The sequence below is a fragment of the Mesocricetus auratus genome, unplaced genomic scaffold, assembly GCF_017639785.1.
Source record: "Mesocricetus auratus isolate SY011 unplaced genomic scaffold, BCM_Maur_2.0 Super-Scaffold_100009, whole genome shotgun sequence".
Lineage (NCBI taxonomy): Eukaryota > Metazoa > Chordata > Mammalia > Rodentia > Cricetidae > Mesocricetus > Mesocricetus auratus.
The window spans coordinates 67,058,592-67,082,660 of NW_024429193.1; the positions used below are offsets into that span (position 1 = coordinate 67,058,592).

The following is a 24,069-nucleotide window of genomic DNA, read 5'->3' on the forward strand; positions in this document are numbered from 1 at the left end:
ACCGCCTCCTCTGACAACTGCCCCGCCCCATCCGGTTCAGTGACGGGCATTCCTTTGCCTCCAATCAGAGGTCCTGGTGGGAGGGGCTCCAGGAGCGATTCATTTTGGCGGTTCAATTTCAACATGGCTGAGGTGAGCCATGGTAATGAGGCCGCGGAAAAGGGGCCTGAGGGCTCATCTCCGGAATCTGTGCCGGTTGATACGACCATCTCCAGGGTGAAACTCCTCGACACCATAGTGGACACTTTTCTCCAGAAACTAGTCGCCGCCAGGAGGTAGGTGGAGACCAATGGTGGCGGGAGGGTTTGTCCTCGGGATCGTAAGTCCCGCGAGATCGGATTGGCTCAGTCACGTGGAGTGGCCCTGTGAGGTGGGGCCCGCGGCTCTGCAGAAGCAAGGCACTGGCTCGCAGTCGGGTCCGGTTCTCCACCCTCCCGCTAGGCTAGCGCCCGGGTCTCCTGTCGGCCAAGGGCAGCTGGCGCGCGTTTCCTGGAGCGTCATCTCGTTACTGCGCTTGCGTACAGCACTGTTGGCTGGCGCGGGAGGGCGCGAGGGCGACCCTGGTTTCATTCGAAGACATCGTACCGTTTTAAAGCGGGAGTTCTGCCCCTGACCCCACCGCGCCCGTGCCTGTGACCCTGATGCCCTTTGCACCCACGGTCTTCCATGATCCCTGCTCCTTAGCCTCAGTGATTTCCCTTTGGTCAGGCTTGGCGATCCACTGTTATAATCCCATTTACTTAGGAGGACCGCGAGCTTAAGGGAAGCCTGAACAGTTCAGCCAGACACTATCTCAAATTCAAAACCGAGCTGGGGGTTCAGCTCAGAATCCGAGGTTCATTCTACACTCTTGTGATGAGGGGAGGGATTTGGGGAAGAATAACACTCCCGTTTTCAAAGTAGATCCGTTCATGTTGTGTGTGGGTGTTCTGCTTGCATGTATGTATGTGCAGCACATACGTGCTTCATGCCACATACTCCACCCCCACTCCCCGTGGACATAATGTGAAAGAGAAATCCTGGGTTTGAAGAAACGGCCTGGTTAAGAGTGCTTGCTGCCATTCCCGAGGACCTAAGTTCAGTTCTTAGTACTCGGGTCTGGCAACTGATAATCGCCTGCAGCCCTAGTTCGAGCACCAGCACACCTGCGACATATAAACACACACGCATGCATGCACGCGTCTTTGTGTGTGTGTGTGTGTGTGTGTGTGTGTGTGTGTGTTTACGAGACAGGGTTTCTCTGTATTGTTTTGGAGGCTGTCGGTCCAGCCCCGCCTCGAACTCACAGAGATCCGCCTGCCTCTGCCTCCTGAGTGCTGGGATTAAAGGGTGTGCCACCCCCGCCCGGCGCACGCGTCTTTTTTAAAAAGCAACTTAATATTTGAAGCAGGTTCTCGATAACTTGCAGAGGCTTCACTTGGACTACTGGGCCGTCTCAGCCTCTGAGATGAAAGGTCTACCTCACAGCTGCAGCGCCGCCTTATGCTTGAACCTTGTGGTCCGCCCCGTTGCTGACCTCCTAACAAATACCTCTGCCTTCTCTGTGTTTGGTGCAATAGATATGATAAACAACCAAGTTTCATGGGTAGATCTAACAAGATAATCACAGGACTTGGTAACAGTAAACAAATGAGTTAGTGGCTGGGTGGTATAGTACAGAGAATTAGGTGAGATAGGAGGGATCTACTCTGAGGAAGTGATAATGGAGCTAGAGTTTGAAAGATGGGAAAGAAATAGTGTTTTGAAAAAGTTTATGCATAGAGGCCCTGGGGTAATCATCTTCATAGCAGAGAGGTCCTTGTCTACAGTTTAGTGATCAGAGGGAGAGTAAAATTGGGGGAGGCTAACATTCTCAATTAGAGCCCGGTTTTAAATGATAATTTAAAAAAAGATTTCTTTTTCATAGATATGAGTGGTGTGCCTGTATGTGTGTACATACCACGTGTGTTCCTGGTGCCCTCGGAGGCCAGAAGAAGGTCTCACATTTCCTGGAACTGGAGTTATTGATGATTGTAAGCCTCCATGTTGGTTCTAGGAATGGAACCTGGGTCTTCTGCAAGAGCAGTGTTCTTAATGGTTGAGCCTTCCTTCAACCCCACCCCCACCCCCTGCCCTCATGGCAGTTTGATAAAACATTTTTTAAATATTTTATGTGTATCACCCTCTCTCAATACGTTTCCAACTAATGTCCCTCACTTGTTTGGTTTTCCAAACTGGTCTTCTCCTCAAAGGCCTACTAGTTGGCTATGGGTCCTCAAGTTATTTATAGTACAGATAATCATTAACCAGTGAGGCGCCCAAGCTGTTAGAGTCCTGGACATACACAGCAGTGGCAGAGCAACAAAGTCCCCGCCCTTGTGGAGAAGACCTGATATTGATATACAGAAAGAGTCACAGCCGGGCATGGTGGCAGTTGGGGTCGAAAGGAGCTAGCAGAATCTGGAAGCTTTTTAATCTCTTAAGACGATAAGTCTACCAATCTGTTGTCAGAAACCCAAGACCACAGTGCCCAAGCAAGACTCAGCATCCTGTTACTCAGCGCGCCCTGTGGTAGTGCTAGCTCTCTGTCTCTAATAAACACCTGAAATGCCTGACTGACAAGGGTTTGTTCCCCTCACGGTTTAAGGGTTTCAGTACACAATTGCTTTGACTTGTATCAAGCACGGAAGCAGCTCGGCTCTTAGCAGCTGGAAGGAAGAAGGGGCCAGAGTCCCAATATCCCCTTCAGTCATCCAGCCCCAGTGAGCTAACTGTCTTGTACTGGGCTTATCCCATAGGGGTTTCTCCACCTTCGGGTAGCAAAGATGGGGGACCAAACCTTCAGTGCATGGACCTTGACGGGTCATTTGCTATTCAAACTGTGACAGTCCACCTTCCACAGATACACTGTAAGACAAAGGTCTGGTCTGGCTTCCAGTGTTCATTCTGCCTGATGCTCGGGCCAGCAACTAGTACATGTGGGTCTTCAAGAAATGCTTCTGGGATAAATAAGCCCCAGGTCATCTGAATGTCAGACCTCTGTCCCAAGTCTCCATTTAAGTGTCCCACAGAGCAGTCAAGCTCCACGTGGATCTCCCTCTTCTCTTTCTGGATCCTTTACATGGCGGCGAGTTCACACTGACCCTTCTTGCATTTCTAATCTAACTTCTAGCCCCGCCATCACTGTCAGTTACTGAGCACAATATCAGACTCCACACTGTCTTCTGACCTGTGTCTTATCTCATCGTGACCTTCTGCTAGACATGTTCAGTGGCTTGGGGCTGCCTCACCCCCTGCTTTGCCCACATCTTTAACCTCAGGCCAGAGCCTGAGTGCAAAGCAAACACTTTGCCTGCAAATTCAAATCCTCAGACTTGACACTTTTTTCCCCTGTTGCTTCTTGCTGTAACATTCTCATCTTTGATTAAGCAGACATTCAGTAGGTCTCCCTTCAAAAAGGGCTCAATAAATGTTGGTTATGTTTTGAAAGAATAGCTTATTGACTGAACTACTTGGGAGTAGTAGAGTTGGAGAGGAGTGATTGGAGAATTTCTGGCAGATACAGACTTTTTGTTTTGTTTTGTTTTGTTTTTTGTTTTTCGAGACAGGGTTTTTCTGTGACTTTGGAGGCTGTCCTGGAACTAGCTCTTGTAGACCAGGCTGGTCTGGAACTCACAGAGATCTGCCTGTCTCTGCCTCCCAAGTGCTGGGATTAAAGGCGTGCCCCACCAACGCCCGTCCAGATACAGACTTTATGTTTTTGTGACAGTCTTGTGATGTGGCCCAGGCTGGCTCAAACTTAGAATCCTCCTGATTCAGCCTCCTGAATGCTAGGCTCCAGACTTATAGGATGGGTGCAGATATTTGGGTTCCTGGCTACCCCTCTTCCCAATCCTTCCAAGCTATTAAAAGTCATCAATGTCAAGAGCAAAGTACTTAGATCTGTGGCAGAAGTTGTCACACAGAAATTGTTCTTTTATTCATGTGTCAGTCATGTAAAGGTTATGGGTGGTTTATTTGTGTTTGAGATAACTTTTCATTCCATTGCTCAGACTAGCCTAAAACTCACTGTGTAGCAAGGCTGTGCTAGAACTCATTGCAGTCCCCCTCAGTCTGCCCACTGCTGAGATCATGTGTGAGTCACATCCAGATTCAAGTGTGTGTGTTCTTGTGGGTGTACATGTATGTGTCTCGGTATGTGCACACGCATGTGGAGGCCAGGAGTCAACCTCTAGTGGCTTTCCGCAGGTCTGTACGTGTGGGGGGGGTCAGAGGATACATTTCAGGAGTCCAGTCCTCTCTTCTACTGTGTGAATCCCAGGGTCAGCCATTTTTGAAACATGCTTGTTCTCTAGCCTGCGGCCTTGACCTTTAGACTAGGCTGATAGGCCATCAGTCCCTAAGAATCTACTCATCTCTAGCTCCTGAGCCCTGGGAATTTTGCATGGGTACTGGGACCAAGTTCAGGTCGTCCGTCCTGAGTTGATGGTATGTGCTATACTGACTGAGCCGTCCCATCTACCTAGTTTCTACCCTCACTCCACAGTTGGAATTGTGCTTTGGATTTGTATAGCAAGGTTGGACTGTTATGCTGTTAGAGCTCAGCAGGTTGTGTTTGTTTTTGAGACTGGGTCTTGTATAGTTCAGGCTGGCCTTGAACTTCTGATTTTCTGTCTCCCAGATGCTGGAATTATTACAGTCTATAACGTGTGTGTGTGTGTGTGTACGTGTGTGCCACCATGGCTGGTTTTATTCAGTTCTGAAAGTTGCACTCATGGCTAGGTACACTCTAGGCCACAGCTCTGCGTCTGCAGCTGGCGAATCCATTCTAAGGGATCAGGGCAGCTGTAACTGCAGCAGGCATTGGACACAGTATTTTGTAACCCAGCTTGGTCAGTTGTTTTCAGACCCCTGCTTTTGTGCTAGTCACTGCTGCCCTCTGGTGAACAAACTGGGGAACTGCTGAATCGGGAAGCCACTATGCATGGTAGCAGGCCTGATTTTTTGTGCTTCTTGTTTGTTTTTTGAGACAGCATCTCATTTGACCCACGCCGGCCTAGAACTTGCTATGGATCCTCCCGCTTCTACATCCGGATAGAGGCTGCAGGTGTGCCACACACAGCTTCTGGCCCTCTTGGCTCTCAGCACTGTGTACGCTTGTGATGCTACCCAAGACTGTTAGTGTTTCTTGTCCGGGCTTCTTACCTTTCGATGTATGTACAAAACAGTATTTGTATTTGAGCATCTACATAGGGAATTTGAGGACAGCCAGGGTTGTTTAGAGAGACCTTGTCTCAAAGCAAAAAACAAAACAAACAAAACCTGGTTGACAAATGACTAGCTTTCTCTAGTGTCTACAGTGAGCACGTCTATCAAGTCCAGGTCTCCCCTTTTTTTTTTAAATGCTCTCTATCACCCAGGATAGCCTGGAACTCAGACAGACTGACCTTGAGTTGTAAATGATCCTTCTGCCTCTTAAAAGTGCTGGGATTACAGGCATCAGCTACCATACTCAGCTCTGGCTTTTTACACAGATACTGGGTATCAAGCATATTCTTGTGTGAGCATGGCAGGCATGTACTGGCTGAGCCCTCTCCCCAGCCTCTGAGGTTAAATTTTTGTACAGTAAAATCGTAAGTCCTTTACAGTGAATTGTTTTGTTTTCATTTTCTGATACTGGGGTTTGAGGCCAGCACCTCATGCTCCACCACTGAATTACATTCCAGTCCCTGTCACGGGTGTTCAGGGAAGAAAATGAAAGGCTGCTTCAGTGAGAAGATGCTGGGTTAAAATTACCCACTATATTCTCCTCAGGACTTCCCATGTATTTATGTTTTTATTGTTGTCTTGTTTTTGAGACATAGTCTCACTGTGAAGCCTTGGATGAACTGGAGCTATTAGAGATCTGCCTTCCTGTGCTGGGTTATTAAAAGTGTATGCACCACAATCAGCCGTTCACTTACGATTGATTTACTTATTTTTCTTTCATGTGTATCGGTGTTTTGCTTGCATGTATGTCTGTGTGAGGGTGTCATGTCTCTTAGAGGTGGAACGCTGGCAATTGAACCTGGGTTCTCTGGAAGAAAGGCCAGTCCTCTTACTGAGCCGTATCCAGCCCCTACTTATGTGGGTTTTTGTTGTTTTGTTTTGTTTTTTAATTCTGTTTTGGTTTAGGTTTGGTTTTTTTGTTTTGTTTTGTTTTCCCAAGACCCAGTTTCTCTGTATAACTGTCCTGGCTGTCCTGGAATTTGCCTTGTAGACCAGGCTGGTCTCAAACTCACTGAAATCCATCTGCCTCCCAATGCTGGGATTAAAGGTGTGTGCCCCACCACTACTCAACTCTGTTTTGTTTTTTAAGATTTATGTTGAAGCAGGAGGATCCCCTGAGCCCAGGAGTTTGAGGGCAGTCTCAGAAACACAAGCAAAAACTTTCTTTTGCTTTTGGCAGTGCTGTCCTTATGCAGACTGAGCAAGTTTTCTTCCCTCGGGCTATATCTCCAGCCCTTGAAGCCCTGTGTCTTAAGAGAAAGCATCTTTAGTACATACTTAGGTCCCAACACTCAAAAGTTGGAGCCAGAAGGTGGTGGCCCACGCCTTTAATCCCAGCACTCAGGAAGTAGAGGCAGGTGGATCTCTAAATTCAAGGCCAGTCTGGTCTACAGAGTAAGTTCCAGGACAGCCAGGGCTACATAGAGAAACCCTGTCTCAAAAAATCTAAATGGAAAAAAAAAAGAAAGAAAAAGCAGATTTTCAATTACACAGTGAGTTTGAAGCCTGCAGTATATAGCAACATACTATTTTTAAAAAACAAAAAAGGGCTGGAGAGATGGCTCAGAGGTTAAGAGGCACTGGGTGCTTTTAGAGATCCTGAGTTTAATTCCCAGCAACCAGAAAGTGGCTCACAACCATCTACAATGAGATCTGGTGCCCTCTTCTGGTGCACAGGCACACATGCAGGCAGAACACTACATATGTAACAAATACATAAATCTTTTTGGGGGGGGAGATTTTGAGGCAGGGTTTTTCTGTGGCTTTGGAGGCTGTCCTGGAACTAGCTCTTGTAGACCAGGCTGGCCTCGAATTCACAGAGCTCTGCCTGCCTCTGCCTCCCGAGTGCTGGGATTAAAGGCGTGGACCACCAATGCCTGTCCTCAATGATTTGTTTTTTATAGCTGTATACTATTCTGGTTTTCTGTCGCTCTTATAGAAGGGTGACGTATCCCAGATTGGCCCAAACTCCTCATGTAGCTGAGAGTTAACTTGAACCCCGATCCTCTAGTTTCTAGTTCCTGGTGACCGGGATTATATATGCCTGTCCCACCACAGCTGGTCTGTGTAGTTTGGGATTGAATTTAGGGCTTTATGCATGCCAGGAAACCACTCTCCTAGCTGCTCTGATAGTCGTGTTGGAATGTGTCCTGCAGTATCACCTATAGTTCCAGCTCTTCAGGCTGGACCGAAGGATCACTGAAGCCCCGAAGTCTGAGAGCAGTGTGAGCTACATAGAGAGACTGTAAAAGACAAACAAGTAGACTGAGAGGTGACTTTGTTGCTCTTACAAAGGACCCAAGTGTGGCTCCCAGCACCCATGTGGCAGCTTACAACTGTCTGCAACTCCAGTTCCAGGACACCCAATGTCCTCTTCTGGCCTCTATGCAACAGGCATGCATGTATTGCACAGACATATGTGCAAGCAAAACACCCATACATATAAAATGAAAATAGCAAAATGTCAAAAAAGGGGGGGAAAGGACAGTAATAGAAGACACCCTACATCACACATGCGCGTGCATGTGAATGAATGCACACACATAGTGCACCAACACACATGTGCACTCAAAGAGTACTTATTGTATTCCCATGGCTTCTTGGCTTAGGTGGAGAGCCCTTGCCTTCCCTTTCCTACCCCAGTTGAAGCCAGGACCTCAAGCATTAAGCACACTCTCCTTCTTAGCCACACCCACAGTCTTCCTTTGTTTTCATGTCTGTCTCTCTCTTAGACCATTTTCCTTCAAGATGAACTTATTCTCTGGGTATAAATTGGTGACCCACTAAGCAGTGGGTCTAGCCTCCGGCAGCTGCCAGTAGGGAGGGAGAGATGGCAGCAAGCACATGCTCACTTGAACGTGGCAGTGAGCTATGTGACAGACTCCCGCCATCTAAGGGTGAACTTTTGTCTTAGTGATTGTGCTCAGATTCAAAAGGGCAAGTCAAAGGACAGATGCTGGGAAGCTCTCCAGCCCACAGCCCACAGCAGAGTTCCAGGCATCTTGTTTTACTGCCAGTCTCACCAGCCACTCAGTCTGTGGCTACCAAGAGGTACTCGAAGGGACACATGACGCTGCCCAAGTGGGCTGTAATTGAAATGGGTAATTGTGGCTTAAACATCAGAGATCCTGTTCCTTTCCACAGCCCACTCAGGCATCCGGGTCGAGCCGGGCACATCTCTCCTCAGCTCCACTAGTGGACAGGGCCAAAGGAGGACCGCAAGGGTCACTTGAGAACTCTCTGGGGTTCCTGTTATTGAGAATCCCTTAAATATGAAGGACCCAGAAACATGCTCATTTCACAAGAAGAGACATTTTTCTACGGAGTCCCAGGTTGCCAAACTAGTCAGGAAGATAGACCAGGCACCAACACTAACAGCACAGGAAGACCCTGGGATATGGGTTCTCCCCCCTCTCTCTCCCTTCTTCTCTCCCTCACTATTTCCCTCCCTCCTTCCTTCCCTCTCTACCTCGATGTTGGGTGATTTCATCAGCCAGTGCCAGTGTGGAAATGGCTGGAACGAACACTTGTGGATTTCTTGAAAACTACACTCAGGGAAGGAAAGTGATGTTTTAGAAAATGCCCATGGCCATGTGTTGGCCAAACATAAAATTATACTATCTTATAAACACTGTAATATCCTTGTGGAAAGGGGTGCTTGAGCCTGGGTGCCCCACAGCAGTGTTAGCGACAAAACAGTATGGAATCTGAAAGCTAGGCAACTGAGATGGGGTGTGGCCCAGGCTGCTTGACTGCTGGCCTGCTCCACTCCTAGCTGCCTCCCCCACCCTGGACCTCAGGTCTGCTAGGATGGTGGAGTGCTTCCACTCAAGCCCCCATGGCCCCTCTGTGTTTCCTTTCTCCTCACGACAAAGGTTGTTGACCTTGACCTTCTCAGTGTACACAGGAGGCCAGCCAGCTCTGCACTAGGAAAGCGTGCTGGCTTGTAAGGACCCTGCCTGGTTCAAGTCCTGCCTCCACAGATCTTTGGTTGGGTGGTCCAGGCAACCTCTTCACTTCCATAAGCCTTGTTTCGTCCTCCTTTGAGGGGAACAGCCGCATCTGTGCTGTCCGGATTGCTCTACGGATGGAGTGCTCTTGATCTCTGAAGCACTAATGCCTGCCTCACACTCAGAAGCCTCCCCAAACTGCCCCGTACTGCAGGGTCTGATGCCATCAGCCATCTGGCTTCTCAGAGCTGAGAAGCTTCTTCCCCTTGAAAGGCAGATGAAGAAACAATCCAGCAGCAGGAACTGGCTATTAGGATTTGTCCCCACAAAAAAGAAAAGGTATACTAGACCCAGAGAGATAGATGCCACATGCTTGTTCTCGAGGGGCAGGGGGTGGGATGGGGGATAGCCTAAGCTACACAAGACCCTGTTGAAATGTACACAATAAAATGAATAAAAGAGGTCATTGAGGTTGAATAAAGTTTTAGTTACTTTCCTGTTGCTGTGACAAAGCAACTGATAAAAGAATTTAACTTGGGCTCACGGTCTCAGAGGGTTGGAGTTCATGGCCATGTGTCAGGGATGTGACAGCAGGCATGCAGGCACGGTGCTCCTATAGCTGGCTGAGAGCTTACATCCTGCTCACAAGCAAGAAGTGAGAGACTGGTGCCCACCACCCGCAGTGACAGAGCTCCTCCTCTCCTTCTCACACAGTTCTGCCGACTAGGAGCCTTTGGGGTGGTTTGAGTGAGAGTGGCCCCATAGACTTCCGTGCTTGAATGCTTGGTCCGCAGTTAGTGGAACTGTTAGGGAAGGATTAGGAGGCGTGGCACTGGGTAGACGCTGAAGGTTTTTGTGGAGCATATTGTTTTGAGACAGGGTTTCTCTGTGTAGTCCTGACTATCCTGGAACTCACCCAGGTCTGCTGGGATTTCAGGCCACTACCATCGGCAGCTTTGAGGTTTCAAAAGCCCATACCAGGTCCCATGTCTTTCACTCTCTCTCTGCTGTCTGCTTCCCACCATGATGGTCATGGAGTCCTACCCTTTGGAACCATGCGTCCCAAATTAAATACTTTCTTTTATAAAACTTGTGTCTGGTCATGGTGTCTCTTCACAACGATAGAACACTAAGACATTCAAACCACCACAATGACCTGCCTTGATTTTCTATGTGTATTTATTTCAGCAGGGTCTCATGTAACTTAGGCTGGTTTTGGATTTACTGTGTAGCTGAGGTTGACCTTGAACTCCTGACCTTCTGGTCTCCATCTCCCAAGTGCTAGGAGTACAAGTGTGTTCTTGGTTTTATGCAGTACTGGGAGTCAGACCATGACTTCATGTATGTTAGGCAAGCCCTCTACCAACTGAACTGCATCTCCAGCCCCATAGCCCATTTGTATATGTTGCCAGAGCCCTAGTTTGGAGTAGAAGCAGCCTATCTGTTACTTGAAGACAGATCTGCACCCATAGCCATTACCTGGGTCTCAGTGACAAACCTGAGTCTTGTAATAAACACAGAGGTGACTAGCTGGGGTCCGGTCACCCTAAGTTTGCTTGTCTCCTTCCTGACAGCTACGAGAGATTCACCAACTGTTACAGACACTTCCACCGGTTGGATCCTGAGGTGACGAAGTGGGTCTATGACAAGTTTGTGGCTCAGTTACAGACATCCATCCGGGTGAGTGGCACCAATGGCAAGGAGGTCCTTTTTGGCTGGGTTTCACTCTGCGCTCAGCTCCCTAAAGATGGCAGCCTATTTGCTGTCCCTGTCTGCTCAGCTGCCATCCGGTGCAGCAGCTGCAGCACCAGGTACCCTCGTCCTCTGAACAATGTGTGTAGCTTCTGGAGGCTGTCCTGGAACTCACCCAGTAGACCAGATTGGCCTCTAACTCACAGAGATCCGCCTGCCTCTGCCTCCTGAGTGCTGGGATTAAAGGTGTGCGCCACCACCTGGTCAGTACATGTCTTAAATGCTGCCTTTGCTCGTCATCCTGTAATATAACTGTGTTTATAAGTTATCTGGCAGCAAGGCAGCGTGAGCTCTGCTCCACCAGGGTCAGACAGGCTTCATTCTCTTTGCACCTCCAGCTTCTGAAGAGGCACTTGATAAACTGAGTATTGCTAGGAATGCCAGAAGGACCGGGCTCTGCTCCACATGTCTAAGTTACTGTGATGATTGCACTGCTTGGTGGCACACCTTTAATTCCAGGACTCTGGAGGCAGTACCTGTTGCTAATAAGGCCATCCTGGAGCAATGGTGCAGACAGCTGACGTTCTAGGAACATCATGTGAGCTTTTTTTCCTTCTTGAGAAGGTTCTCACTGTGTAGCCTTGAACTCAGAGAGACATGCTTGTCGCTGCCTCTGGAGTGCTGGATCAGAGGTGTCTACTACCACTCCACTCCTAATGTACAGGTTCTTTTTCAGTGTTTGCTGTCTTATATTTCCTTGCGTTCATTCTAAAAACCACACATTGTAGAGAAAATTGGCCAAAACCTTCCTAAGTGCTGTTAGCAGCTCAGCATATTTCCTCTGAGATCATGCATGAAGTCATCACAGCTCTGTTTTCCCTTCTGCCCAGGAGGAAATCTCAGAAATAAAAGAGGAAGGGAACCTAGAAGCTGTCCTGAACTCCCTGGATAAGATTGTAGAAGAAGGCAAAGCCCGTGGAGAACCGGCCTGGTGAGAGTGCATAGAGGGTACCTATCAGGGTGTCTCAGGGTCTGCAAGGAGACCACTTCACTGTATCTGAGTTCCTGGACTCCTGGCCTCTGGAACAGAACAGTTTGAGGCCTTCTTGGGACCCCCGGGGAAGCAAATGGAAGTTGGGTCTTTGGGAGGACACCAGGTAGTGAAATTTGGCTTCCTGGACGGATCAGGTCACCTGGGGCATGGCTTTGATTAACGTGTTTATGCAGCAGACACTTACGTAAGTAAGCACGTACTATGTGCTCAGTGTGGTTGCGGAGGCCAGAGGTTGAGTCCTGCACAAGCGGCCCTCTACAGCCGGCATTTCCCTGAACAGGCGCCTGTCTGGACGGCCGTGTGCTCGAGGAAGAGGTGCGACTGGGGCACAGAGCAGAGGGCAGGAGGCCATCGTGACCAGAGTGGCCTGGGCTCCAGGAGCCTCCACTTCCTGTCCTTCCTGCCCTGCCCTCACTCACAGCTCCCAGGCTACAGCTGGCGTATACCGTTTTAAAATTACTCTATCGTATCAGGCACTGAACGTAGGGCTTGGGCATGCCAGGCAGAATTCTACTGCCTTAGCCCTCTTTCTACATTTTATTTTGATACAGAGTCTCACTGAGTTCCCTCAGCTGGGGGCCATAGAGATGGCTCAGTGGTTCCCGCACCATGTAACTGCTCATAGCCATCCTTAACTCCAACTCTAGGGAATGCAATGCCCTCTTCTGGCTACACCAGCACCAACACTCATGTGGTGTAATACATAGGCAGGCAAAAATGGCTGTAAAATAAAAGCCATTTTTAAAGTTCCGTCAATTGGCCTTGAACTCAGTTGTTCAGGTCGGCTGTGCTTTTGTTGCGGTTGCTAAGATTGATCTGTTTTCTGTATATGGGTGTTTTGTCTGCGCTTGTGTCTGTACTGCTTTCATGCCCTGTCTGTCAGAAGAGGGCAGCAGATCTGGAGTTACCAACGGTTGTGAGTCTCCATGTAGTGCTGGGAATCGTTACCTGTGAACCATGTCTCCAGCCGTAGCCTGTGAAGTGTTTGTTTTGAGACAGGACCTATGTAGCCCTGGCTGGTCTGAACTGACAGTGTAGACTAGAAGTCATAAAGATCTTCTCGAGATCAAAGAGTACGCCACCGTGACTGGCCTGTAGGCTGTGAACCCTGATCCTCCTGCCTTAGCCTCTCGGGTACTATGGATTGCTATGGACCACTTTTGTGTCCTTAAAGAAATTCATGATTATATCATGGCTCATGATAGACAGACAAGTGAGGATGGGAGGCTAGGGATCATCATGTTACCTGGACTAGTGTCTGTGGCCCTCCTCCCTATGATGGGCTGTCAGAGAGGTGGCCCGCCATCTAGGAGGGTAGCTCCATGCAGGTAAAGTACCAAGTGGATGCTTGTCTGAGAGGCTCACTCAACCCAGAGAACCCCAGGGAACCAGCGTGGCACCTCCTAGCTCAGGGTTCTCTCTTCTGGGGACACCTCAAATTTTAAAATTACATTTATTTATTTATTCTTTGGGGGTGTATGCCACAGGGCATGTGTAGGGGTCAGAGGACAGCTGAAGTTTTATAACTAGAAAGGAATTTGTAGAAGAACCTACAGTAGTGTTTGCTCACTGACTAATCTTATTCCCTAAAACACCTTCCCTGATCTGTCTATACTTAATAGCTCTCACGGGGCTCCTGAGAGGCAGCGACCTCTCTGAGGAGCCACCCAATCTGGGAAAGATCACTCTGATCTCCCTAACTCAGTCTGCTGGGGTGATGCGCCAGCGTGGACACATGGTCTTAAGGACAGAGGCAAGGTCTGCAGAGCCACTGACTTCTAGGCCGCTTGAGATGGGTGATTGGAAGAGCAGATTTCATGGGGAAGCTGAGTGAGGAGACCTGGGGGTGGCCTGTAGCAAGGAGGCTGAGGGTCAGGAAGCCACAGTTCCCATCAGGAGCAGGTTTGGGAGGTAGAAGGGACCCAGAAGAGTCCTAGCCAACTTGAGTAGGGCTGTTACTGGTTGGGCTTAGCAGTAGAAGCCTCCTGTACTTAACATTCCTCCCTCCCTGTGCCGCCCTTCTCCCTCAGGCGACCCAGTGGAATCCCAGAGAAAGACCTGTGCAGTGTCATGGCACCCTACTTCCTGCAGCAACGGGACACCCTGTGTCGCCGAGTGCGGAAGCAGGAGGCCAGGAACCAGGAACTAGCTGATGCTGTTGTGGCCGGGCGCAGGCAGGTGGAAGAAATGCAGCAGCAGGTTCGGGCCCTCCAGCAGGCGTGGCAGGCAAGTGTTTGGCTGCCTATTCCTCTTGTCTCAGGCCCCCTGGGTTGGTGGCTTCCTCTCTCCCGTGGGGAGCCAGCTGTGCCCATAGCAGTGCAGTCCCTCAGCGCCTTTGCTGGACGTGCGGGGCCGGCTCCTCCGTGCTTGTGTTGACTTCCAGCTCCAGCTCATGGTCCTGCGCAGCTGCAGCTGCTAAGTGAATGCAGAGGGCAAGAGCCTGGCCTTGGTCCACGCGGAGTCCGTGCTCTGAGGTCTGGGGTGCAGCATGCAGGCCCGGCCAGTGCCCTTAAACAGCAGGCGACACAAGGACCCCAGAGTTAACGTTAAGGAGTTGTTCTCCAGGACAAGGGTTTGAGTTCTGTCACTTACAATGGTGGCTCACAACTGTCATACTCTGGTAACAAGGGATCTGTCCCCTTCTTCTGGACTCTGCAGAGCTCGGGTGCTTGGAAGCATGTGCCAGCAAGTGTGTATGCCTTGTGTGAAAAGTCAGCTCTGAAATTGGTCCCAAGGGACTTTTGAGGTAGTGGAGCTGGGTGGTGCAGGTGGTAGACATGCCTGGAGTGGTGAGACCACTTCTGAGTGGCTCTTAAGGGTCTCAAGCGGGCCCACGTGGCAGTGTTCCTGCTAGGTCCTCTTCATCTGCAGTATAGATGCCCAGTCTGTGCCCGATACACTGGGCAGCCGCTTCTGAGGATCACGGTTCCCAGGTTCCTCTGCAGCCTGCCCTAGTCTCAGACAGGTAGCAGTAGAGGTCTCCCAGTGCTGGTCGTTAGGGCTTGGAGCCAGCTTGCTGAACACTCAACCTCTCCATCCCCAGGAGGCTCCTGAGCTCCCCATGCCCCTGGATAACAGATGTCCAAACCGTGGTCCCCAAACCTGTCAGCTCTGCCCCTGTAGCCACAGCTCCAGCCCAGTTCTACCCTAGCCTTGTCTGAACTGTGGTCGCTGGATCAGATGATCACAGCTGACCCGTGTGGGAGCTTCAATGCCTCTCACTGCCTCAGTGACTGAGCACTACCCAGCATGCCCTGGGCTCCACTTTCTGCACTTGGGAAAGTTTCTCCAGTGAAGGCAAAGGAGCTGGAGTCACTTGGGAGTCCTTGTTGAGCATGGATTCTGCTCTGGAGAGGCCCAGCAGAGGTGGCTTGGGCATCCCGATGGCCATAAATACGTACGGGTTGGTAGGGACTCCCCACTTGTCTCTGTCCTGGCACATTCTGCAAGACCAGTGACAGGAGCCACAGGCCCGTCCATTGTTCCAGTGGGACCTGGGCTAGAAAGGGGCCTGGCACACGAGGGTTGCTTCCTCCCACCCCACACATCTGTTCTCTTCTTTGGTTTCAGGCTCTTCACAGAGAGCAGAGGGAGCTGCTTTCAGTGCTGAGGGCACCTGAGTGAGGAGCCACTAGGCCCAGAGCAGAGGGCAGTTGTGGACCTGTGGAGGGAGAGCCTGAGGAGGGCCTGTGGAGGGAGAGCCTGAGGAGGACCTGTGGAGGGAGAGCCTGAGGAGGGCCTGTGGAGCCAGGTCTCCACCCCCACTGCTTAGGTTCTGGTGGGGTCACCTACACACCACCTTCAGACTCCTGCCATCTTCTGCCTGGAGGGCTGGCACTTCCACCCTGGGCATCAGACACCAGGCTTTGTCTCCTGGAGCTGCAGCTGGCATTGCCCCCACGCCCTCCTGGTTCCCCAGCCCTCCCTGGACTGGACTGGGGATAGTGTTTTCAGTATGCACTGATTGCTGCCTTGCTGGCTAGCCCAAGGGCCCTTGCCATGTTCTCCCACATCTGTAAATAAACTTCCTCTACCACACTGTAATCTGTGAGATACTTCCTCGCCAGGCGTCTGGGGTCAGAACCACTTCTGAGCTCCTGAGCTCTATCTGCAGTCAAGACATCAATCTGAGGGCTCTGGAAGCCTACAGGCCGAGGAGTGGGTTGTTTTGATCACCCCGTGAAGACAGCAGCAGGACCCAGGACCATTGGGTTCCCCAGTGAGGATGAGCTGTCTCTGTAGCCAGGGCTGCCCTGTGCTGCTCTCTGGAGCAGAGAATGTATTGAGACCTCTAGGATAACTGAGCTCATTATCTTGTTTCTCCCTCCTGACTCTTCACAGCCAGGACCACCAGTGGGAGGGATAGACATCCTCTTCTGCCTGCAAGCCTCACCTTAACCCTGCTTGTGTGGATCTCTCCGAGGACATGGGACACCACAGTGACCTCTGCACTGCCCCCTCCCCCATGGCTGAGCCTGGGCACCCCTTCTTCCAGCCACTCTCCAGAAAGCTCCAAGTTTATGCTTCCAGAGGCTCTGCTTCCTGCTTACCTGCCCGAGTCATCCTGTCCCCATTCTCAATTCAAGTTGGTGGCTAGGTGGCTGAAGACAGGTCAGGGACAGGTGTAGGTGTAACAGGTCTTTAATCCCAGCACTCTGGAAGCAGAGGCAGAGGCAGGCAGATCACTGAATTTGAGGCCAGCCTGGGTCACATCCTGAGACCATCTCAAAAAAAAAAAAAAAAAAAAAAAGGTCAGACAGGTCACAATACCTGGTCACCTTCTCATTCCTCACCTCCACCCCCACCCAGACTGGGAGACGGTTAGGCTAGGCTGCTGTCCCTGTGAAGACAGGTCTTTGGAGTACCTGGCAGGGGAGGCCATGCGGCAGGATGGAAGCCACAGGGTCAGGACCTGGACTTACACTCCGCCCTGTGCACCTTGCAGATCTGCCCAGAGTCCACCTCCCTGGTCTGTGTTTGGTACTGCGTCAGAATTGAAGCAGCAGTCCTTACCTTTGTCAGCCTAGGTCTGTGAGCCTTTGACTCTCAGGCCCATATCCCGTGTTACCTGTCCTAGCTAGGGTTACTAATTACTGTGATAAAACAATGACCAAAGCAGCTTGAGGAGGAAAGGGTGTATTCTATTTGGCTTATGCTTCAATATCACTGTTTATCGAAGGAAGTCAGGGCAGGAACCTGGAGGCAGGAGCTGATGCAGAGGCCATGAAGGGGGCTGCTTACTGACTTGCTCCACATGGCTTGCTCAGCCTGCTTTTTATAGAACCCAGGACCACCTGCCCAGGGGTGATACTACCCACCATGGGCTGGACCCTCCCCCATTGATCACTAATTGAGAAATGCACTACAGCCAGGTCTTACAAAGGCATTGTCTCAATTGAGGCTTCCTCCTTTCAAGTTGACATAAAACTAAGCAGCACCCACCCTTGCCCACTTGAGCTGAGCTGCCCTGCACTGGGCAAATGAGGACAGGACTGGCCACTCCTTCCCTGGGGTTTGGCTCCTGCCCTCGTGGCAGACATCGGAAATCACAGGCTATGAGACCTGAAGTGCAGTTCGTCCCAAACCTATTTTAGACCTCTGCACCATCTCTAGGATACTCAGAGCCCAGTCAGTGCTCCAGCTGAGCCTGGGATAGAGACTGGGGTGGTGGGGCTGTCCCCGGGGGAAGAGATCTGGGGCAGTGCCAGAGTCTGGCAGCCTCTGATTGTAGCCCGCACTCCACTCCCAGGGCCTTGCCCAGGAAGCTGCAACCCCCAACCACAGCATCCTTTGGGTTTGACCTCCTGAGTCAGAGCACATGACCCCCCAATTAGTCCTGGCAGCATCCCCCGCCCCGCCTGCTCACACCGGGGGCATGGGCAGTGGATATAAATGGTCCTGGAGGCTCAAGGGCTCAGAGCAGACAAGCCCCATACGCTCCCCCAGCGCAGAGGTGGCAGACACCATGAGGACCCTCTCTCTGCTCACTCTGCTGGCCCTGGCTGCATTCTGCCTCTCTGGCCCAGCAGGTGCGTGTCCTCCTTCATTTCTGTGGGTAACTACACTCCTCAGGTTCTGGGACCTGCTTTGGGACGGTGGAAGGGAAGGGACCAACCCCCAGGGAGGCAGGCTTGGAACAGAGCAGAGCCAACGCACACTATTTTCTTTCTAGATGCAAAGCCCAGTGGCTCAGAGTCTGACAGAGGTACTGGTAGGAAGCCTCAGCCCTGCCCCTCACCCTGTCCCCTGAGCCCCCAGCTCCCCTTGCCTTCTACCTGGCTGTCCCCACCTTCCCTCCCAAACCCAAGAGTTCCCTGATCCTGTCCCTCTGCTCCACAGCCTTCGTGTCCAAGCAGGAGGGCAGTAAGGTAGTGAGTAGGCCCCGGCGCTACCTGAACAATGGGCTTGGGTAAGTGGGAAGGAGGTGCTGGCAGGGAGTGTGAGTTGTGCTGGGGTGGCCTCCATGAACTCTGCGGGCTGCACAGTGCAGGCTGATCCCCCGATGCCCAGGGCCCTGGAGCTTCTCTTACAGTGGGAAGAGGGTGTGTACCCCGTGTTGGTTGATGCCGCTGCATGGTGTTTCTCAGAGCCCCAGCCCCCTACCCAGATCCCCTGGAGCCCAAGAGGGAGGTGTGTGAGCTCAACCCCGATTGTGATGAGCTAGCAGAACAAATCGGCCTCCAGAACGCCTACAGCCGCTACTACGGTACCACTCCTTAGGCCATGCGTTGCCCTGGGGCCAAATGGCAACCTCAGCTTCAGCGACTCTCCAGGACTCGACCCTCCCTATTCCCTCTCTCTGCCCCACAGCTGCTCCAAAATAAAGTCCAGACGAAGGAACTGGGCTCGAGTCTGTCCATTGTGTGGGGTAGAGGTGGCAGGGATGGGGTGGGGGAAGACTTCACACTCAATCCCAGACAGCTACAGTCCAGTTTATTCTACTGCTTTGTTATGGGTAGTACTAGAGACCGCTCCCTAAAGTCCAGCAGCCCCCTCCCCACAGTGACCCCCACCACATCCATTACATCACCTAGGACACGTCCAAACAGGAACCGGCAAAGGCCCCGTCACAATGGTGAGCAGGACCGGCAGCTCATGTGTGGACACACAGTTGCTGACCCCTGGGGCAGGGCGGATGGGTGGTCCGGATAGCCCACAAGCACTCAGGAAGACCTGAGCTGAGCAGACTCCAGAGCAGCAGAGCGAAGGCCACGTGAGAGGCCCCACACCTTCAACTCTGCTGCGGCTTGGGTGCTTGTCTCCACTTACTGGCTTCCGTTACTCGCCTCTTGGGTCCTCTGTCCTACCTAGACTACTTCCTCTTCCCTTCAGCCACTCCTTTGAGACTCAGAACAGCCTTTGCCTTCTCGGACCTGTCAGGGCTCCTCCACAGCATGACCCTGGCCTCTGCCTCCATCCATGCCAGTACCAGGGACGGGCCTCACTGTTGTTTAGCCTGGAGTCCCTCTTCTGGCAGGCCACCCTGCAGCAGAGGGCAGGTTCCAGGGGTCCGCAGCAGAGAGGCCGTGAAAGCCGCGATGATGAGCAGGTTCCCGATCACGGCCAGGCTCAATGTGGCCATGGTGGCCTGCAGGCCGAGGGTGGGCTCTGGCATGGCCAGCCAGGCTCTGCGGGATCCCATGTCAGCCAGCACCGCCTCCAGCTGGAAGTGGGTGCCCAACACGGCACAGATGTGGAACAGCTGGTGGCTGTGGCCTGAAGGGAGGGTGGACTGGTCAGGCAGAGACCCATCCAGTTCTGGACAGATCCACCTGTAACCCGGGGCTGTCACCTATCCGTCGGGCCTGGGAAGGAGGAAACCAGACCCCTGAAAGTTCTGGAAGTGCGACTGGACTGAGTTGCATAAAGCCCTAAATTCCGTGATTACTGGGGGCTGGGAGGGGCTTGGATATCCCTCTTGGCTTCATCATCCACCCTCAGGGCAGGATACCCCACGTTCCCACTTGATCCTGTGCACGTGGGGGAGCAATCCCCCTGCTCTGCCAGGCCAGCCTGAGCCAGGCCTGTGCTCACCAATGTAGTCGAAGCGCCCGGGTGCCAGGCGCTCCGGCAGACGGGCTGCAAAAAGGAAGCCAGTGAGCAGAGCACAGAGGAGGTGGTGGGCGTGGCTGGGGCTCAGCGCCTCCTGCCCACAGCTGTGGGCCCCGCCCCAGCACAGCTGCAGCTGGCAAAAGAAAAGAGAGCTGTCTGGGAGCGTCCCTGGGAGACAAAGCAAGGGGTGCGGCTAAGGTCTGGTGGGGGGCAGGGGTGCTAGGGAGCTGGGCGCCAGGGTCCTGCGCCTGGAGAGCAGGCAGAGAGCTGAGGCTAGAGACTGAGGAACACCATGAGCTCAAGACGGCAGGCAGAACAGGGTCTGAGGAGAGCCCTTACCCTGTAGAAGAGCGGGAGGTTGTCAAACAGGAAGGGGTAGGCAAAGGCGGCCGTGCGGAGGGCCTTGCTGAACCTGGGGCTTTCTAGCTCTGGGAACCTGAAGGGCAAGAAAAGGTTGATCTCCATCCCTGGGGTGAGCGCAGGTCAGGAAGTTGACCTCAGTGGCTAAGACAGCATCAGGAAGCAGGTGTGCTGAGGCATGCCTGTAAACCCAGCATCGGGAGGTAGAGGCCATATAGTTCAAGACCCCGTCTCAGGGTCGTGGTGGTGCTGGCCTTTAGTCCCAGCACTGGGAGGCGGGGGGGGGGGAATCTTTTTGGTCAGCCTGGTTTTAAAAAAAGGTAAAAGAATAAAATGAAAGAAGAGGAGGGAAGGAATAGGGGCTGGTGAGGAGCTCGGCAGATATGGTAAACACACAATAAATACATGAAATAAAAAAGAAAAGGGAAGGCCCTCAGGATACAGGATCCTGGCCCCGTGTAAAAGCCACATCTGTTAAGTGGCCATAAAGGATATTGGCACACTGGCCAATAGTAAGGCCTCCTACAGGGTAGGGTACTGGGTGACTCAAGAGCTATGTAGTAACCCTGACCGCCAGCCCTGCCTGCCTACCCTTGCCCACACTGGGGAGGCCCAGAACCCACCGCGAGTAGCAGGAGAGGCCGGTGCACAGGAAGGAGTTGAGCGCAGCGGTGGGCACGAAGAACTGGTGCAGGCGGCTGTGTAGCCAGGAGGCCGGCATGGAGTAGGCGGCATAGGGGAAGGCGCAGCCTGCGGCGAGGTGCGAGCTGAGGCCTGTGGGCTCGCCCTCTGCGCCCCACCGTCACCCTCGGCCCTCAGCTCACCCAGGCTGTAGAGACTGAGCGCCCCGTAGTCCAGGAAGTAGCAGATGTGGCGCGCACGGGGCGACATGGAGCTAAAAGTGTGCGCGCAGCAGGATGCGAAGGGGTAGAGGCAGGCGGGCAGCAGGAAGACCAGCAACGGCAGGTGGTACGGCTCCGCGCGGAATCCTGGGCTGCCCAACGCCAGGAGGCGCCACAGGAAGTACCTGCGCCGGGCACCTGCTCAGACGCTGTGGCGGGAGTGCCTGGCCAGTCCCCGCCCGCCTGGCACCCCATCTGAACCTAAGGCAGAGCCTTCGCTCACCAGGTTGGCAGGAAGTGAGTCCAGATGTTGACCGTCTCATTGGTCATCTGGAAGGAGCTGAGGACACAGTCTAAGGCAGAGCTTGTGGGGCGACGATAGCCAGACATGATGCTGTCTTCCCAGAACACCTGGGGGCGGGGAGCAGAGGAGTCATGGTATGCAGGGCTTTCTGCATGAAAAGTGTCTGGTAGCACGGGCACGCCTTTAACCTCAGCACTCAGGAGCAGGGACAGGCTGGATCTCTGCGTTCAAGGCCAGCCTGGTCTACAGAGTGAGCTCCAGAGCAGCCAGGACTACACAGAGAAGCCCTGTCTAGAAATATAAAAGCAAAGGTGTCTGGAAACAGGACAGGAGATGCGCTGGAGATCACAGTGGTCCCAAGTCACACTTAGTCCAACCCCTGTCTTCCCCCACAGAACCATACTGGGATCAGATAGAAGGGGGGGGAGACACACCCAGAAGGGGGACTCTGGATGGAGGGATATTTGGGCCTTTGGGGAGGGATAGTAGGTTCTATATTGCAATAGAAAAACAAGAAAGTTAGCTTGCAGGAGAAACTTCCCTAGTAGCTAACAAGAGAAAAATCTCTGCCCCATGAGTCCTCTGGGGAGGGGCAAGGTTGATGGGTTGGGGCCCCTCACCCGGGGGACCTGGTGGACTCGAAGAAGTTGAGGCAGCTTGAGACTGAGCATAGTGGCCAGGTACCTCCACGTTGACCTGGAGACAGAACGGGCGGGTCAGGAATTGGCACCCATACATACATAGGGTTCCTGCTGCCAGATTCAGGGTAGACTCAGCCACTGAGCCCAGGATGAACTCTCTCTCACACAGTGCTGGCCACAACTGTTTCCCCTTTCCCGCCTGGCCCTAGCCTGGGGCATCCAGTCCTGCAGGAGAGATCCTCAGCCTCTGCCGGAGTGCAGTAAGGGAACCCCAGCAGCTAGGCTGCCTCCTGTTGGGAACCGGTTTGTCCCTCAACCAGAACCCTGACTTCAGGAGTCGCCCCCTCCCCCGGGGGACGGAGACCTCCACACACAAAATTAGTGTCCTCGGAGAAATTGCTTAAGAAGGACAAGGAATTAGGAGGTGCTCTCCTCTTCTCGAAGGACACCACTAGCGCCCTTAGAGGCATCTGTGACCCCTGCCCCTCCTGGGTCCCATGCCCCTCAGCCCAGACCTGTGCGCTGCGTCCGGGTGGCCTCGGCTCCGCTTGCCCCGCCCGCCTCTCTGCGGCCTCGCCCAGCACATTCCTTGGCACCGGCGGGGGCGGGACTAATGCAGTGGGCGGGGCCACTGACCCAGACTGATAGGACCCTTCCTCCTGCCCCAGGCTAAAACTTCTCAGCAACTCCACCCTCTCTTCCCGCCGCCAGCCCCGCCCGTCCCTGAGTGTTGCAGCGATCTATTTAGTCGGTTCTCTGAGCTCGGTGCTGAGGATCTTGCCCAGTTTGACAACACAAACCTGGTCCCCAGACTCTTCATCCCAAGTGAAGAAGCGACGTAGGAGAGGAGCCTGTCCCGACTGCTACCCCGCTCCCCTGGGATGGGCTGAGATGATATTGGGAGGGGTCCTTCAGCCCTAGGCAATAGGGTCTGGAGATCTCTGCAGCAGTAAGGAATGCGAGGCTGGGCCGATGCTTGATCTCCCTTTTCTCAGATGTGAGCTGCCTTATCCCAAAGATTAACCACGCTACCAGCTAGGTTGACTCCACAGGCAGTCTCGGGTTCCTGCTGGTCAGATTGACAGGGAGAAGAGTGGCTGGGGATGTGGGCCAGGCCCGGCAGAATGGGAGAGACAGAGAGAAGCTGGGGAACAATCTTAGCCTTGTCTGCCAGCCTTGGAGTAGCACGGGGTGGCCCAGGCCCATTAGCAGGCAGCTCACTTGGCTTCTTACACACCGCCAGGCCTTCAGCGTGTCTGGGCCCACTTTACTGTGCTGTCTTGACCAGGCGAGGGGCCCAAGCTGGGGTCTAATCTCTGACCAGAACACCTGGTCCAAGTCTCCCAGGATCTGAGGTTGCTAGGCAGGAGGCTCCAAAACCAATTTCAGCAGCATCTCATAAGTCATTCCTGCTTTGCCCTTGATGAATGTTGGCCCACCGGGAAAGGACACGACAATCTGGTTTACCCAGACACGATCTTTGAGTTGCCAACCCAGGAGGGTAGGTATAAAGCCTCATCCCTTATTCCTCCTGGAGGATACCAGCCAGCTAGGGACATCAAACTAGGCTCAGGTAGATTTCATCAAACACTGTTCTGTAAATCAGGAATGGTGATCAGCTTCCTGTGATCTCAGTCTCAGAGATGGAAAGAACCACCAAAGTCCAAGGCCAGGCTAGTTACATAACAATTTGGAAGCCTACTTGCGTTTCCTGAAACTCTCTAAACCACAGGTACTAGTGATCCAGGTCAGTGGTATTGGTGTGGAAGAAACTCAGAGATAGAATTAATGCTAGAAAGGACTAACAGGTTCGCTTAGGAGACATCAAGTCACATGAATGTAATTTAGCTAAAAAAGAACTGCCTTCAAATTACCCCAAAGGTAGGTAGTATTCTAACCAGGTCTGTTAGAGGAGTGGATACAAGTG

At 52.5% G+C, this 24,069-nt stretch overlaps 3 protein-coding genes and 1 long non-coding RNA gene across 8 annotated transcripts; 2 read left to right on the plus strand and 2 right to left on the minus strand.

The window, feature by feature from the left end:
* Positions 1–69: 69 nt before the first annotated feature.
* On the plus strand, positions 70–16,506 carry LOC101826908 (polyamine-modulated factor 1). Of its 2 annotated transcripts, none has more exons than XM_040752476.1 (5): positions 70–275; positions 10,772–10,877; positions 11,780–11,880; positions 13,974–14,169; positions 16,285–16,506. In XM_040752476.1, exons 1-5 carry the CDS (start codon positions 124–126, stop codon positions 16,339–16,341), a joined length of 612 nt encoding a protein of 203 aa, XP_040608410.1. In that variant the 5' UTR covers positions 70–123; the 3' UTR covers positions 16,342–16,506. The 2 variants fall into 2 exon arrangements, with proteins under 2 accessions (XP_040608410.1, XP_005080180.1); XM_005080123.4 differs by lacking the exon at positions 16,285–16,506 and adding an exon at positions 15,514–15,987 and having other exon boundaries at positions 72–275.
* LOC121142442 lies at positions 13,380–16,621 on the minus strand. Its single transcript, XR_005879471.1, has 2 exons — positions 16,494–16,621; positions 13,380–14,451 (listed from the first exon to the last, which is right to left on the minus strand). It is a non-coding gene; the product is annotated as an uncharacterized LOC121142442 (long non-coding RNA).
* A 602-nt stretch (positions 16,622–17,223) lies between these two features.
* LOC101822409 (bone gamma-carboxyglutamate protein) lies at positions 17,224–18,783 on the plus strand. 2 transcript variants are annotated; one of them, XM_013120685.3, is made up of 4 exons: positions 17,224–17,972; positions 18,116–18,154; positions 18,283–18,352; positions 18,531–18,783. In XM_013120685.3, exons 1-4 carry the CDS (start codon positions 17,762–17,764, stop codon positions 18,661–18,663), a joined length of 453 nt encoding a protein of 150 aa, XP_012976139.1. In that variant the 5' UTR covers positions 17,224–17,761; the 3' UTR covers positions 18,664–18,783. The 2 variants fall into 2 exon arrangements, with proteins under 2 accessions (XP_012976139.1, XP_005080346.2); XM_005080289.3 differs by having other exon boundaries at positions 17,235–17,972; positions 18,116–18,148.
* A 76-nt stretch (positions 18,784–18,859) lies between these two features.
* On the minus strand, positions 18,860–23,212 carry Paqr6 (progestin and adipoQ receptor family member 6). Of its 3 annotated transcripts, none has more exons than XM_013120683.2 (8): positions 22,943–23,212; positions 22,122–22,197; positions 21,481–21,608; positions 21,180–21,382; positions 20,979–21,105; positions 20,335–20,431; positions 19,978–20,128; positions 18,860–19,659 (listed from the first exon to the last, which is right to left on the minus strand). In XM_013120683.2, exons 1-8 carry the CDS (start codon positions 22,960–22,962, stop codon positions 19,385–19,387), a joined length of 1,077 nt encoding a protein of 358 aa, XP_012976137.1. In that variant the 5' UTR covers positions 22,963–23,212; the 3' UTR covers positions 18,860–19,384. The 3 variants fall into 3 exon arrangements, with proteins under 3 accessions (XP_012976137.1, XP_005080177.2, XP_040608409.1); XM_005080120.4 differs by lacking the exon at positions 22,943–23,212 and adding an exon at positions 22,658–22,806; XM_040752475.1 differs by lacking the exon at positions 22,943–23,212 and adding an exon at positions 22,517–22,636.
* Positions 23,213–24,069: the final 857 nt, after the last annotated feature.